The sequence below is a fragment of the Cariama cristata genome, unplaced genomic scaffold (assembly GCF_000690535.1).
Source record: "Cariama cristata isolate BGI_N322 unplaced genomic scaffold, ASM69053v1 scaffold8994, whole genome shotgun sequence".
Taxonomy (NCBI): domain Eukaryota; kingdom Metazoa; phylum Chordata; class Aves; order Cariamiformes; family Cariamidae; genus Cariama; species Cariama cristata.
The window spans coordinates 18,274-32,347 of NW_009612304.1; the positions used below are offsets into that span (position 1 = coordinate 18,274).

General features: G+C 36.6%; 1 protein-coding gene across 1 annotated transcript in view; it reads right to left on the bottom strand.

Annotated features, from left to right (window-relative positions):
• The window catches only part of LOC104154508 (probable global transcription activator SNF2L2), a gene marked incomplete at both ends in the record, with an annotated part of 31,619 nt that extends 18,128 nt beyond the window's left edge, over window positions 1-13,491 (bottom strand). The window contains 9 exons of the mRNA XM_009698561.1: window positions 675-822; window positions 1,137-1,237; window positions 2,471-2,531; window positions 2,747-2,877; window positions 4,347-4,400; window positions 7,375-7,545; window positions 11,535-11,708; window positions 11,936-12,109; window positions 13,365-13,491. Of these exons, the coding sequence (XP_009696863.1) occupies window positions 675-822; window positions 1,137-1,237; window positions 2,471-2,531; window positions 2,747-2,877; window positions 4,347-4,400; window positions 7,375-7,545; window positions 11,535-11,708; window positions 11,936-12,109; window positions 13,365-13,491 (1,141 nt within the window). The remainder of the gene's footprint in view (window positions 1-674; window positions 823-1,136; window positions 1,238-2,470; window positions 2,532-2,746; window positions 2,878-4,346; window positions 4,401-7,374; window positions 7,546-11,534; window positions 11,709-11,935; window positions 12,110-13,364) is intronic.
• Window positions 13,492-14,074: the final 583 nt, after the last annotated feature.

The window sequence follows — 14,074 nt, forward strand, 5'->3', positions numbered from 1 at the left end:
GAGCACAGGAAGCAGTAGCTGTCATCATAATGCTTTGCACACTTTGGAAACAGAACTCCTCCTAGTCCTTTGCATGCAGAAACAGAAACGCATCTTTACAACATCTTGGTAAGTATTACTCTTTATTTTATGTGGATGTAGAAATAACGCTCTGACTGCAGAAAAGACGCAGGTTCTTGGAGTTTCCTAGAGTGCTGTATAATAGCAGAAGTCTTGAAAACATGTACCAAGGACATTTTCAACCACACATGAATCCAGCTTACATCAGAATACAAAAGTTCCTAGTTACTAAATCCACTAAATGTCTGTAAAGAATACGAGACATCAACCTCCATAGTAAAATCCTTTTCTTGTTTCCAAATTTTATCTATCACTGCACTGAAATATTCGGATCTTAATTACAAAATAAAATCCTGAACTTTTAAATATTTGCAGAAGAAAAATATTGTTAACCCACCACAGATGAAAACAATAAGCAGAACCGAAGTTCCAGGTCAAAGTGGACAGCAAAACCAAAATATTATTGGTCTGAATGTCCATGTAATTCCCAAATTACACCTGCTAAAGAACTTGTATTTCTTAATGAATTTTCAGTTTGCAACTTGAAATACTACATGGAAATGTCAAGCATAATTCCAAGTTTTAAATAATTTAATGTTTTAATGATTTCTCACCTGATAATGTTTTAGTGTGCCATTAATTAGAAGAGAAGACTGCTTTTCCACCCTTTCTGTGATTGCGTGAGCAACAGTGTAGTAAGACTGAGACCCTCTAGCACTATATTGCATGCTGTATTCATCATCCACATCTTGTTTGGCTGTCCTGGAAAGCAGAAGAACTAGGGTGAATTCCCATAGACAAACAGGTTTTTTGACTACAGCTCACATACATATGTCTAAAGAAACCGCGCAAATCCCCAGCTGTGGTGAGTACACTAAAGGGTTCAAGTTACTTTACAAACAGTACACGTTTAATATCAAATTATTATGTTCCTTTTCCTGTAGATGTTCAGGCCAGAGAAGCGACCAAAACTCACTGTAACCTAGCGCAAGCTATTCTTGGGAAATGCTACTGTAAGAAACCACAATTCCTAACAAAAACCAGCAAAAAGATTTCCCAACAAAAAGAACACTCACTCAATGATTTGCTTTGCATCTTTCTCAGAAACTTCCTCACTATTAGGATCCAGAAGTATCTTCTCATCTGCTTCTAACCTGCTTGATTCTTCTTCATCATCCTACAGAATACAGAAAAAGAACAGGGTTACTGGGAAGTATAACATCTTCCTTAGTCATACTTTCAATTGGTATTCACATATTGGTAGCTTTCATAGGTCAATGCTTTATGACAGAAACTTGAATAACAAAGTTCAACTTACACCTATTCTGCAACAGAATTGCACTGCAGCATAAGAAGAATATAATTTCTGATACACATTAACCAGCTGGAAGTCATACTACTTTGAAATAAAAAGTGTTTTCTCCTTTAATCTTACTTTTAGAAGCCTTACTCTGTCTAGAGTGTTCATGGAGAGGATTCCAATACCATGTATATGTTTATATCGTATTCCACATGTGTGACAATTTAATAAAGCTTAAAAAACTGTCAAGAACTGCTGTTTTAGGCTTCTACTTTCTTAACGATTTAAAAATGCATAGCATTATGTTAACATCACACAACCCAGTCAGTTTCAGTGGTCATTTGGCCTAGTATTGTAAAGACTGCTGGACTTCGATCTGAATTTTATACATAGTTCTGCTACTAGCCTGTTGACAGAACACAGTCCTTCTCTGCTTCTCAGTTCTCCTCTCCTCTAGAAAGTATTCGTATGAAAAATGCTATGCAAGTATCAGTATTGATTATTCATAATGTCTAGTATTATGACCCTGCAGAGTTGGGATCTTTGTCTGTGTTAATTTAAAGTGGCTTTTAAAAATTATTTTTATAATAATAGTATTTAAATCACCATTAAATACTGAATCAAATAAGCCTACCCTGAACAGTCTGAACCTAAATCCCTGACATAATCCCTAACTTTCCAATAAACATTAATATATAAATAAAAACTGTGTTATTCAGAATTGCCAATAAAACCTCCAATGCACAAACATTAAAGATGTTAATTTCATTCAGCACAAAGCCAAAATACAGCCTTTTCTGACATATATTTTCAAATAAGAATCTGCTTATATTCTCTGGTTCATGACCATTAATAGTCAGGGTGAAATACTTAATTTTTCTAATCCCAATTACCAGTTAGGTACTTATAGCATATCTAAAGGGTAACTGCTCTGAACTGAAAAGAATTACAAAGCCAGTTACTTCTCCTGTTTGTATTATTCTTAAAACACCTACACACCTGCTATCACTTTCCCTTCCTTCCTTACGAAAAAGAAGAAAATATCACATCGAATAAGCACTTATTTTTTACTGTATTGATTGGCATGGTATTTTTTTTAAAGACACATACCTCCTCCTCATATTCAGAGCCACTTTCATCTTCACTGTCTGACCTGGGAGCAACTTCATAGCTGTACAAAGACGATAGAAAGATGATTAATTACAGATAACAAGAGGAGATATTAGGTCCAATACGTCTCCTACTCAGCTTACACTTAAAAAATTAAGAGAAGAATAGAATAGAATCGAATAGAACAGATAAAAAAGAAAAAAGAATAACTAAGAGAAGCCCATGAAAAATATCAATGCAGTAGAAAAAGCAGCCTACTTGTATGCTACAACTTACCCAGGATTCATTTCCAGCCAAGCATCCAGTTGACTTGCTTTTGGTGCTTCTGGTCCAAGAAGAACTTTGCCTGTTTCAGTGTGAGTCACTTTGACTGGAAGGTCACTCATCTGACTGCTCTCATCTATGGGCTAAAAATTCAAGTGAAATTTTATATTGTAAGGCAATTGAATTTCATACTCGTCACACATAACAAAAAGAACTAATAGCACCTTCGAAATTCCAGATCTGAACAAGTAGTAAAATCCTGTTATTAGAAGTCACATCTTTTCACATGGCTATCAAGCAAACCCTGAGTCACAATATTTCTGTGTGTAACATCATCTATATGACATCTACAGATATCATAGTATTCCAAATAAATTAACAAGAGCAGCATGGAAAAGAATACATTGCTGGCTTCTGTGAAAAAAGACACAAGGTATGGATGCTTATAGGCATTTAATCCTGTTATTTATACCAGTGGACACCTGTAACAAAAACCCATACATTGACCTGATGACTGTTTCTCTTACTTGGAGAAACAAGGACTTAACAAGTTAGCTAACTTTTTAAGTAAAGAAGGCCTATTTTAAAGATTCACTGTCCTGAACTCTTCAACTAAACTGAAAAAGCACCTGCAATAACAAAAGCTTTTATTTATTCTGGTGCTCTAAGAAAAACAGAATAGCATAATTACTTTTTCAGTTATTTCTTTGCCCTGCTTAATCGCAGTTTTCTCTTTTAAAAACTTTTTGTCTTCTACTACTCCTTCTACTGAAGAATCTTTTCCTGATAGATATATATATGAACAAGAAAAACTAATTCTGAAGAGTCATAAATATAGTGACAGACAAAAGTATAAAACTTACCCCATTTCCATAAATACTGAAGTTACAGGAATGTTATGTGCATTTTCCTTGTGCAACCGTAACTATATTAAATGATTTTGCTATAACTTTTTAACTACATCAGCAAAAATATAACTTACAAGTATAAAAAAGACCAAAAGTAAAACAATAAATACAACTCTAAATGGAACAGAAAAATGGCATTAACAGAGCAGTTCCTAATGAGAGAGTATATGCCCTGCTACTGAATGAAAAATATTATTCAAAGACATTTACAAAAAAATTACTAATTTCCATTTGCTTTGAGGAAGAACGAACTTTCACGTGTCTTAAGCCATCATAATACTATAGTCTGTCCTGTGTCTGAAAGATAATTACATGCAATGTCAACAATGTATTTTATAAAAATATGAAACTAGAATATACTGTGTCTAGAACCTCATTTTAGAAAGTAAATTATGTCTACACACAGACTGCAATAAAAGCATTTACTTTTAAGCATATAACAAAGCTGAGAGGGCTTCTTCAGTGCACTCAGTGATAGATTCAATATATTTTTCTTTCACTCTTCAACTTTCTGAAGAGAAACAGGCTAACATAAATGTTAATCTGGATAATTTTTATTCCTGGTGATAAACAATAGCTCTTCTTAGAATATTGGTGGCCGTGATTTTTTTTTTTTAAGCTATAGCAATGGCACACAGAACAATCACAGGAAAGTTTAAAAACCAACAAACACACAACAAAAAAACACCATGTAAAATTCATACCTCTCCATCAGGACCAAGACCAGATGCCATTCCTTCTGCGTTTTCTTCAGCTTTCTATCACACATGAAAAAGTGAAAAATATCATGGTCAGATTACAAGCATAGAGAGAATACTTCATATGATATAAGTGTTTTGGACCATGAACATGTTTCACTCTATTTCTGAATAGCCTGGGATGCATGTAATTTAAGGTGTGGGTGGATATAGGTAGAGATAGGTACACAGCTACTACCACACACACAACCATTTACAAGTATGGATAGGGTACCTACAACACCTCTAGTCACCATAATAAATCTGCATCTAAGAAGTGGCTGGTCTACTGAATTTCTGGTCCAGACATAGAGCTCAGTTGCTTACAGACTGTGCTAATACAAATAAAACAGTAATTAATTTTCATGTGATTTACTATTAATTGCCTTTGAAGTTCTTTAATCTCAGTTTCAGAGGTGTCACCAGGCAACACAGACTGTATATTTGTGCAGGCACTTCTATTTTGAGTATGTACACAATTTTTTTTTTTGGTCTGACAACTAACTAGAGGGGGTATTTTGGGAGTTCTTTGCACTACATCTCAATTAAGTCTAGACCACAATCACTCAAATTACAAACAAAAAGAAGCCTGGAGTGCTTAACTGGAATAAGTTACATTTTTTTTCTTCTTTTTTTCTTCACTCCAAGTACTGAGCAGTATCTTAATCAAAGCCTGTCCTCATCTACCTACACAAAAATGTCAGGATGGTATGAGAAAACGTAAGACATAGTTTGCCTCTGAATTGGAACTTTTGTAAACAATTCTGACAATGAGAAAGAAAGACTAGAATATAGCTTCTGCTTCTGTCACAGTGTTGGGTTTGTAGCACTACGCCACAGTTTCATTTTGGTTACCAAGGTAAACAGAACAGACTAACACCAAGAGCAGATCTCTTCAATTATGTTTTACAGATAAACAACTTCCAAGTATCATTAATGTGTGTGATAAATTTAGATAATCCAGTTATTTCTTTTTTTTTTAAAAGAAGTATACTTCAGGAATAGCTGCATCTCTGAATATTGAGATGATCCTCAGTAAATATCTGCTTCAGATTAAGCCTTGAGCCTTTGTCTTTGCCATTAAAGTCCATTTTCTAAGGCATGAACGTCAAATGAACATGCAGCAGCAGCAGACACGGAACAATTCTACATTTTAAAAAAGTTTATTCTTATTTCTTTAACATAGCTGTCACCATTTAAGGCTGGCTGGCAACTAGAGTGGATGACAGATGGGAAAGGAAAGAAGGGAGAGAGACTTACAGGTTAGAAATCAAAACAACATTAACAGAACAGTAACAATGAAAAAGAGCATAATAATATTAATACTAATAATACTAATAAAAATACACAAAACCAGTATCGAGCATAAACATCAAGCATTATCAATTCTAAAAGCAGAAACTGTCTGAAAAACATGTAGTCAACTTCAGCAAGTGCAGTTACTTAGAAGAAACTTAACCGAAAGAAAATCTACTGAAAGGAGAATACGTCCTGTTTTAGTCAAAGCCAGTACAAAAGCGTATGATTCGGAAAAAGACACAGTGCCCAATAACTTCAATAAGTGATGCAGCCATGCAACAATGAATTCATAGAGTTAAAAATGACAGGGTAGTATTTGTGTGCACTCCTGTATCCCTCACAGTTGAGCAAAAGCTTGGTGGAAAGAACTTAATTACAAACAAAAAACTGCAGATGATCACGACAGAGCTGAGATTTTTTCTGCTAATCTGCCTTTAGGTTTTAGGCTGGGATATTAATAAGCACTTTTTACTTCAGTGACAGAAAATTATGTCTTTAGTGACATGGCCAGAAGATACTCTGTTCCTCATACATACTTCAGCTAAAATAACATAGAAATAGAAACATATCACAGATGTGGATTGTTAAAGGAATCAGTATTTTTTGTTAGAGCAGTGCGTTTACTGCACACTATCTCATTAAGGATTACTTCTACTGTGAATTCCGTACATTAAATCAGGTCTGTTCTCACTGCTAACACATGTTAAGAACCTCATGTAAGTTACATCTGAACTTTGTAGGCGGGGGATTGTTCCTATGTTAAGAATACACTCTCAACAAAAGGCACAAGGGTTTTGGAGAGGACAGGAGAAATCATGGAGCATTTTTTAGGCCATTAATCTCCCAAATTGGAGTTTTTTATAGACTAGTATTTATTAGCATATTTAGAGTGCTGCTTGTAAACCATGTAAATATTATGTTTATATTTGTATCAGTAATTAGTAGCAAACCAAGCATGGAAATGGATTATAAAAATCCTCTTTTTCATCCTGCAAGAGATGAAAGCTACTCAGAGGTCACAAAAATGACAAATCAATACCTAATAATTATTTCACACACACAATTATTTTTTTGAAAACAGCACTGTTCGGTTCCTACAACAATTCTCTCTCACAGAGTAAAACACTTCATGCAAAAAAACTTAATTTTGAAAAGCTTCAATTAAATGTTAAGAACACACAATGAACAGTATTACTTGCAGAATACTGATTTACTATAATAAACCTACCCAGGTTCTTTCTCTAGTCATTTCCAACAGTGCTACAAAATGGACTGAGCCAAGTCTAGAATGTGGAGGTCTAAAAAAGTTACCCTGTATGAAACAGCTACACAAACCAGACTTTTCCCATCTTATTCATACAATGTATTTTGGATCCATCGGATCCTTTTCGCGTACTGTGATCCTGATTTCCATGTCTGGCCCAATTTTGCCTGTAGAAAGTTTATCAGCAAATCAATGTTAACAGTCCAGTTTTCTAATCCTGTCTCCTTCTCATCTTCTTTGGAATCAATGATAGCAAATTTCTTACATATTTCAGTGGAGAGGGATGAGTTCCCTCAGTGTTAAGCATTTGGCAGTGTAGATGATTTGAGATACTCTGGTATGTGTATGACAATTGGGTATCACTACATTTATCAGCATTAAAATTGGATTTGAAGAAAAGATGGACTAAAAATACCAGTTGCAATTACTTGCCTTCTTTCTTCTCCTTCTCTTCTTCTTCTCTTTGGCTGCTTGTGCCTGTTTATGCTCCCATACCAGGTTAGTCAAGTTAGCCACATACTCATCTGTCTGCTGCAACAGGTAGGCCAGGCGTCTATCCTTCTTTTGGTCGATCAGCTTACGGTAGCCTTCTTCATCTTCAGCCTAGCAATACAAAATAGACATCAGCCATGACAGAAATGCTTCCAAAGGAACACCAACTAACTCCTACGTCAATAATCATGTTATCTTAGCTAGGTCATTATGATCTGCGTAGGGAGACAACTAGATGGGTAAAGGACTTGTTGGATGATCAGGTCCAGTGGGTCATACATTTGTGTTAACAGGTCATAGAATCATAGAATCACAGAACGGTTTGGTTGGAAGGGACCTTAAAGATCATCTAGTTCCAACCCCAGGGATACCTTCCACTAGACCAGGTTGCTCATAGCCTCATCCAATCTGGTTTTGAACACTTCCAGGGAAAGGGCATCCACAACTTCTCTGGGCAACCTGTTCCAGGGTCTCACCACCCTCATAGTACAGAATTTCTTCCTAATATCTAATCTAAATCTACTCTCTTTGACTTTAAAACCATTACTCCTTGTCCTGTCACTACACTCCCTGATAAAGAGTCTCTCCTCATCTTTCCTGTAGGACCCCTTTAAGTACTGGAAGGCTGTTAGAAGGTCTTCCTGGAGCCTTCCCTTCCCCAGGCTGAATAAACCCAGCTCTCAGCCTGTCCTCATAGAAGAGGTGCTCCAGCCCTCGGATCATCTACATGGCCCTCCTCTGGACTCGCTCCAAGAGGTTCATGTCCTTCTTATGCTGGGGTCCCCAGAGCTGGACGCAGTACTCCAGGTGGGGTCCCACGAGAGCCGAGTAGATGGAGAGAATCGCCTCCCTCAACCTGCTGGTCATGCTTCTTTTAATGCAGCCCAGGGTACAGTTGGCTTTCAGGGCTGTAAGTGCACATTGCTGGCTCATGTCCAGTTTTTCATTCACCAGTACCCCCTTCTCCACAGGGTGGTGGAGCATCATACTCTATCTGGAAACAGTAAGAAGAGGGATACCACAGCGGTCTATCCTGAGGCATGTTGCGTTTAACATCTCTATCAGTGACCCAGAGGAAGGGACGGAGGGCACTCTAGTCAAGTCTGCAGATGACAAGAAACTGGGGGATACCAGTCAATATGCTCGAGGGCTGGGCTGCACTTCAGAAGGACCTGAAGGACCTGAAGACACAGACAAGTTGTGCCATTTCTGACCTTAGAGGTTCTCAAGACACGACTGGAAAAAGATTTGAGTAATTTGCTTTAAACTGTATGTTGATACTGCTTTGGGAAGGTGGTTGTAGTAGAAAGCTCCCCATCAGCCTGAGTGACTCTGGCATTCAGGGACTCTATGATTCTAAATATCTCCTACTCTCATGGACTAATGACTGGAAAATCTACAGCACTTACAACAGGTAAGGGGCAGGGGGGGAAATCACTTAATGCCACATCGAACAGATTACAATGCCCCAGAACAGAGATGCTTGGTCAGTCTCCTACAGAGCAAATTTTTCAAAAACATGAAGTGCAGGTAGCCCATACCCAGAGGAGGAACATGGGAGCTGGATGCTAACTTGCATTTAGTCCTTTTTCTGGTATGAATACAAATCTTTTCTTTCAGATGTTACAAGAAAATTTTCTTTTTGGCAGGTTATCTATCACCTTTCTACTCTGGTGTTATTCCATCTTTGATACAGGTCACTATCAGAGACAGGATTCACCAGATAAGCCTGTCTCTGAGTCATTCTGGCAACTTCTGCACCCTTATGGCACTGCGTAAGTGTGTTGTTAGGGGTAAGACATACCAGGAGATATAATTTTCATGTGCTGTGAAGATACAATGCAGCATTTCAGCATGTCAGAAAAATACAAGGAAAGCAGCAGAGATGCCTTTGTCAATTTTGGCTAGAACAACAAATAAAGGTAGTATACAATGCCTTCTAAAACCCAAATATAAGTAAGAAATATTTTAGAGATAATTACTTTAAAAGACAGCACTCTGGGAGATACAAAAAATCTCCTGCCCTTCTGGAGAGACACCAGAACTGCAGAAAGTTGGCAAAAACAGCTGTAATGTTCAAACTGAGCTTGTAAAATTGCTTTTAAAATTCAATTGTAAAGTTCAAGCTGTCAGAACTACAACACTCAAAACCTAAGTTCTCAGAATTTATTATTAGTAGCAATATTAGTATTATTATCATTACTGAATACACAGTCATTGTAATTAGCCAGGGTACTTCCTTTATACATTCAAGCTTGTCCTAACAGTATATTTTTAAATCATACCAATGCCCATTCCTGCATGTGATATATACTCATATTAATGAGCTGTGACACCATCATCATTTCTAATCGTAGTCAATGAACGACAATCTGCGGAATGAATTCAACATTCACAAAATTTATGTTTCAGACAGTATATTTTCCTAGAACGCACCAAGCAACTGAGAGGACATGTTTGTAAAAACCCCCAATACATATCTGCAAATTCAAAGTTTATCACAACTGAACTAAAACTAAACAGGCAAAAGAACTCCATTAACATAACACTCAGTTTGCTTTTGCAGAAAGATTTAATTGAGCAGCAGGGGCAAACACTCCTGAGTGCAAAGCCCCAAACTGAAAATGCGTGTCAAGTGCTGTATTTATGGAAAAGTTTAACCACAGCCTTGGTGAAGGAGTCTTAGGAGAAAGCACAGATATTCTGGAAGCATTATCCTGTGCCATTTCTGCACATTCAAATCTACTTCTTATTTTTTAGCAGTGGACATCTTGATTATTTACCGTACTACATATTAGACTGACACAAGCACAACCTCACAGTGTACAAATATATTTCTTTAATATCAAGATTACCTTTGTTTAATCAGCTCTTTTTTCTCTAATAATTAACATTTTTATGAGCTTGGTTAGACAGTGTGCTGGCAATTACCTTTAATTATAAAAAAGCTCTATAACGCTGATTACTATGTAATTTTAATAAATGCTCTAGGATCTAAACATTTGTTACTCTCTTATGCAAGTCCTTCATTTACTTTTTATACATGCTTTTATTTTTAAGTTCTTATCATTTTATCCATAACTATTTCTACATTTCATTTTGTGATTTTTAAAACTAAACTGTTCAGTCCTTAATCATGGTGGGAATAGATTCTGGATAGGGACTAGAGTTTTGTGGTACATCTGCACCCATATTAGATACTTACTATTTTTTACCAGCATGTTTCAAAATAAGCATGTCAATTCCCATTCAATTCTATGTTGGTAAAGTGTTAATAAAGTGTTAAAAAAGAGCTAATCAATTTCTTGAAGAAATTTTTCCAACCCCAGCTACTAACATACTTGTACACACACATTAATCTTTTATTTAAATTCCAGAATTATTTGAAATCCTGAAATGTAGGCAGCCCACTGATTGGTTCCACAGAGCTCTGAAAAGGCATGGTTATACACAAACCCATTCTACTCTGTCCTAAAAACAATACAAACTGATATTATGCAGGTGCAAGCAAAGGAAAATTATGAAATGGCAAGAAGGAGGGAGTATGGTCCTGGAGCATTTATGGGTAGAACTGACCGTTATTAACTCTCAACATACATACATTACTGCTATTGGTTATGTATTTTTGCATGTGAAATCAGCTTTATGTAAAAGTTGTAGACTAATGCCATGAACAAGTCAAAGATATGGAATCTTCAAAATTGTAAACCTATAAATAAAACACAGTCCAGTATTTATATAATGGACCGATACCCCTGTAATTATATAACAGTGTTAGTATATGAAGTTAATGAGATTAAGTGATGTTATACAGAAGTGACTGTGCTAAGATTTCATGCTGGCAGAAAAAACAATTATTCTTATGAAAAATCTTAAAAAAAGAAGTAGCTATAGGTTAAAATGAACAGGGTCACATTCACTACCACTACCATCATCAGAAATACACATAATCAAACTGCAGCAGTTACACTTTTTGCATTACAGAGGCTTTATTCTGTAAAAGCAATACATGGGTGTGGCTTAGACTGTATATGAAATATCAAAAGGATACAGTATGTAATTTTAGCTAAAATAGCTATTTTCCTTCTTTTACTCCTTACCATTAGTCTCCTCATTCTTTCTTTCTCAATTCTCTCAGTTTCTTTTTTCTGCTCACGCTCAGTGTTGGCATGCCAAGTCGCTACAGCTTTAGAAAGTTTCTGAATTTTCCCAGCAACTGACCGGTGGTACTCTTTAAAATCTTTAGCATGCTGCAATATGCTATTCAGGTATTCCTAGAAAGAGAAATAAGTTAGTGCAGACACTTGGACAAAGCACAGGATTTGAAATCAGGAATACAGAAGTTCTAATCTTAGTGTTTTCCAATTGCTTATCACATGATTTGGAGTTTTTTTTAATCTTAGAAACTCCAAAGGTAAATAAAATATGTTACAGAGAAGATCCGCACAGCAAAGCAAGGTGCATTTCTATCACGGGGCAAAGAGCTAATAAGTTAAAATACCTGATGCTTTTGCCTACGTTTCCTCTCCTGTTCTATCTTCTGCTGTTTCTCAAGCTTTTCCGTCATACGGGCCTCCCTCAATGTCTGGCGCTTGCTTCTTTTGTAGGCTTTGGAGTTCAGTGCTGTCTCCAGTGTTGTGTCACGACGCATGCAGGCTACTACTTCTTGTCTTAGCTACCAGTGGGGAAAAAAGAAACACTTTAAAAAAATGAATATTTTTTAATACATAGAGGAAGACCTTTAAACACTGGTATAGCAGAGTAAAACAGTAATGGTCCAGAAGACGTCCCAGCCTCCTCTTCCTTTTCTATTACAGTTCTGAAAATATCTAGCACCTATACAGTTGCAGCAGCTATGTCTGTCTCCCTATACAAATCTTAAGCCTCAATAGGATGGCCAAAAGTGTTAATCGCTCTTAATCATCATTTCTTCTTTTTACAAGATGCTGCAAATGACTGTTCTGCTGCAACGAAAAGGGCTAGCCAAGATGTTACACCATTGAAGTAAAACACGAATGAACAACATACATACTTCCTAAATCTGGACCCGAACATAGCTGAGAACTCATTTCACTGCTAGCTGCACAGGAGAGAGCAGGGAGAGGTAAATGTTAAGAGCTTGGAACAGTATTGCCACAGTCCCAGCAGTACAGCAGGGAGAGCCTGCTGCTTTTCATCTGACCACTGACAAAACTTCCTTACAATGGAGTGCCAAGGGTAGAGGGAAGGAAGACTTGGACATCATGGTACAATTACTGCCAAGGCTTCTGTCAGGAAGTATTCTTGCTTGACCTGCCAAATCAGATCTTTGTTCTTCCAAACTAGCTGGAAAAGCCAATGGCAAGAGGCCCATGACAGTCTGGCAGTGTGATTCCTTTTCTGAAACTCACTTGCTGATACATGCAGTCAACATCCAACTTATATCTTAGCTATGATCTTGTTATGCTTAATTTTCAAAGTCTGTGCGCCACAATGGAAATCCTGAAAACAGAGTACAGAGAAATACCACACAACACCAACATACAACTCTTCCTAAAAGAAGGGGACCCATGACAAATATGAAGTAGGTCCAGAAAGAGGTGTCTATTAGGATTTGTGTTGAAAATGAGCTTGTAGACTGGCCAGCTCTTGTTTTATCTTTGTGCCAATGCCATGTTCATTAGGAAAGACAGTTCTATGGTTACACTTTAGACTGGAAAAGAAAGTAGGAAGCAAAAAGAACAATTGCATATTTTTATTAACAAAACAAAATAAAATCAAATCTAAGTTAAAAATTTCTGTGACTTACTTATCAGTCAAGTTTGCTCTCATGCAAAATTTCCTGCTTAGGCTTAGTGCTGCTGCAAAATCTCTTGCCAATTTACTCTTTGCTACATGAACACATTTGGTTGTGACCTCTATGAGAATTCTCCTGAAGCAAAAGGCATTACCTGGCGCTGGAAATTCAGTAACCTAAGTGCCTTCAACTCCACTGTAGCTTTGGTTCGCAGATCAGGGGGCAGAGAACCAGGCAAGTTCTCCAGTTCCTGGATTCTGTGAGCAATTCGAGCCTGAAGCCTAAGTAAACAGAAAATTGGATAAGACACCAGGAGAAATCTGTAAGTTATTATCAAAATTATACAGTAAAAATAAGCTAATTATCTCAGGCATTTATTTGGCTTTCACTAATTGTTTCTGAACTAACAGGCTTTTCCAGAGATGACATTAGCTATCCTTTCCACTTTGAAAATAAATTGTCAAATAATGAAAATACCCCTTGGCCCTTTTTGTAATATGCATGAAAAGAAACATGGGAATTTTATTTTACTCATCCTATACAGGACTCTGCTTTCAAGCTTCTTTGATGGGTATTGTTTTATGCACAGTGTAGTCAGTGATGACAGACAGAACTTTCCTTCATATTTGGACTTCTACTTATTTTATTGGCAAATCAAAAGTTCATTAGTAAAGTATTCACACTTACATAGCTGTTACACTGTAAATCAGATTCTATTTCACTCTTCCTTTACAAGCTCCTTTTGCATTCATTTGCAATTTCAAAAGAGAGAGAAAAAGAGAACAATGGACAAGCCAGATGGAATTTTTTTTTTCTATTTTTTACATTGAAAACCAAGATCACAGAGCTAACAGTTACAAAGTT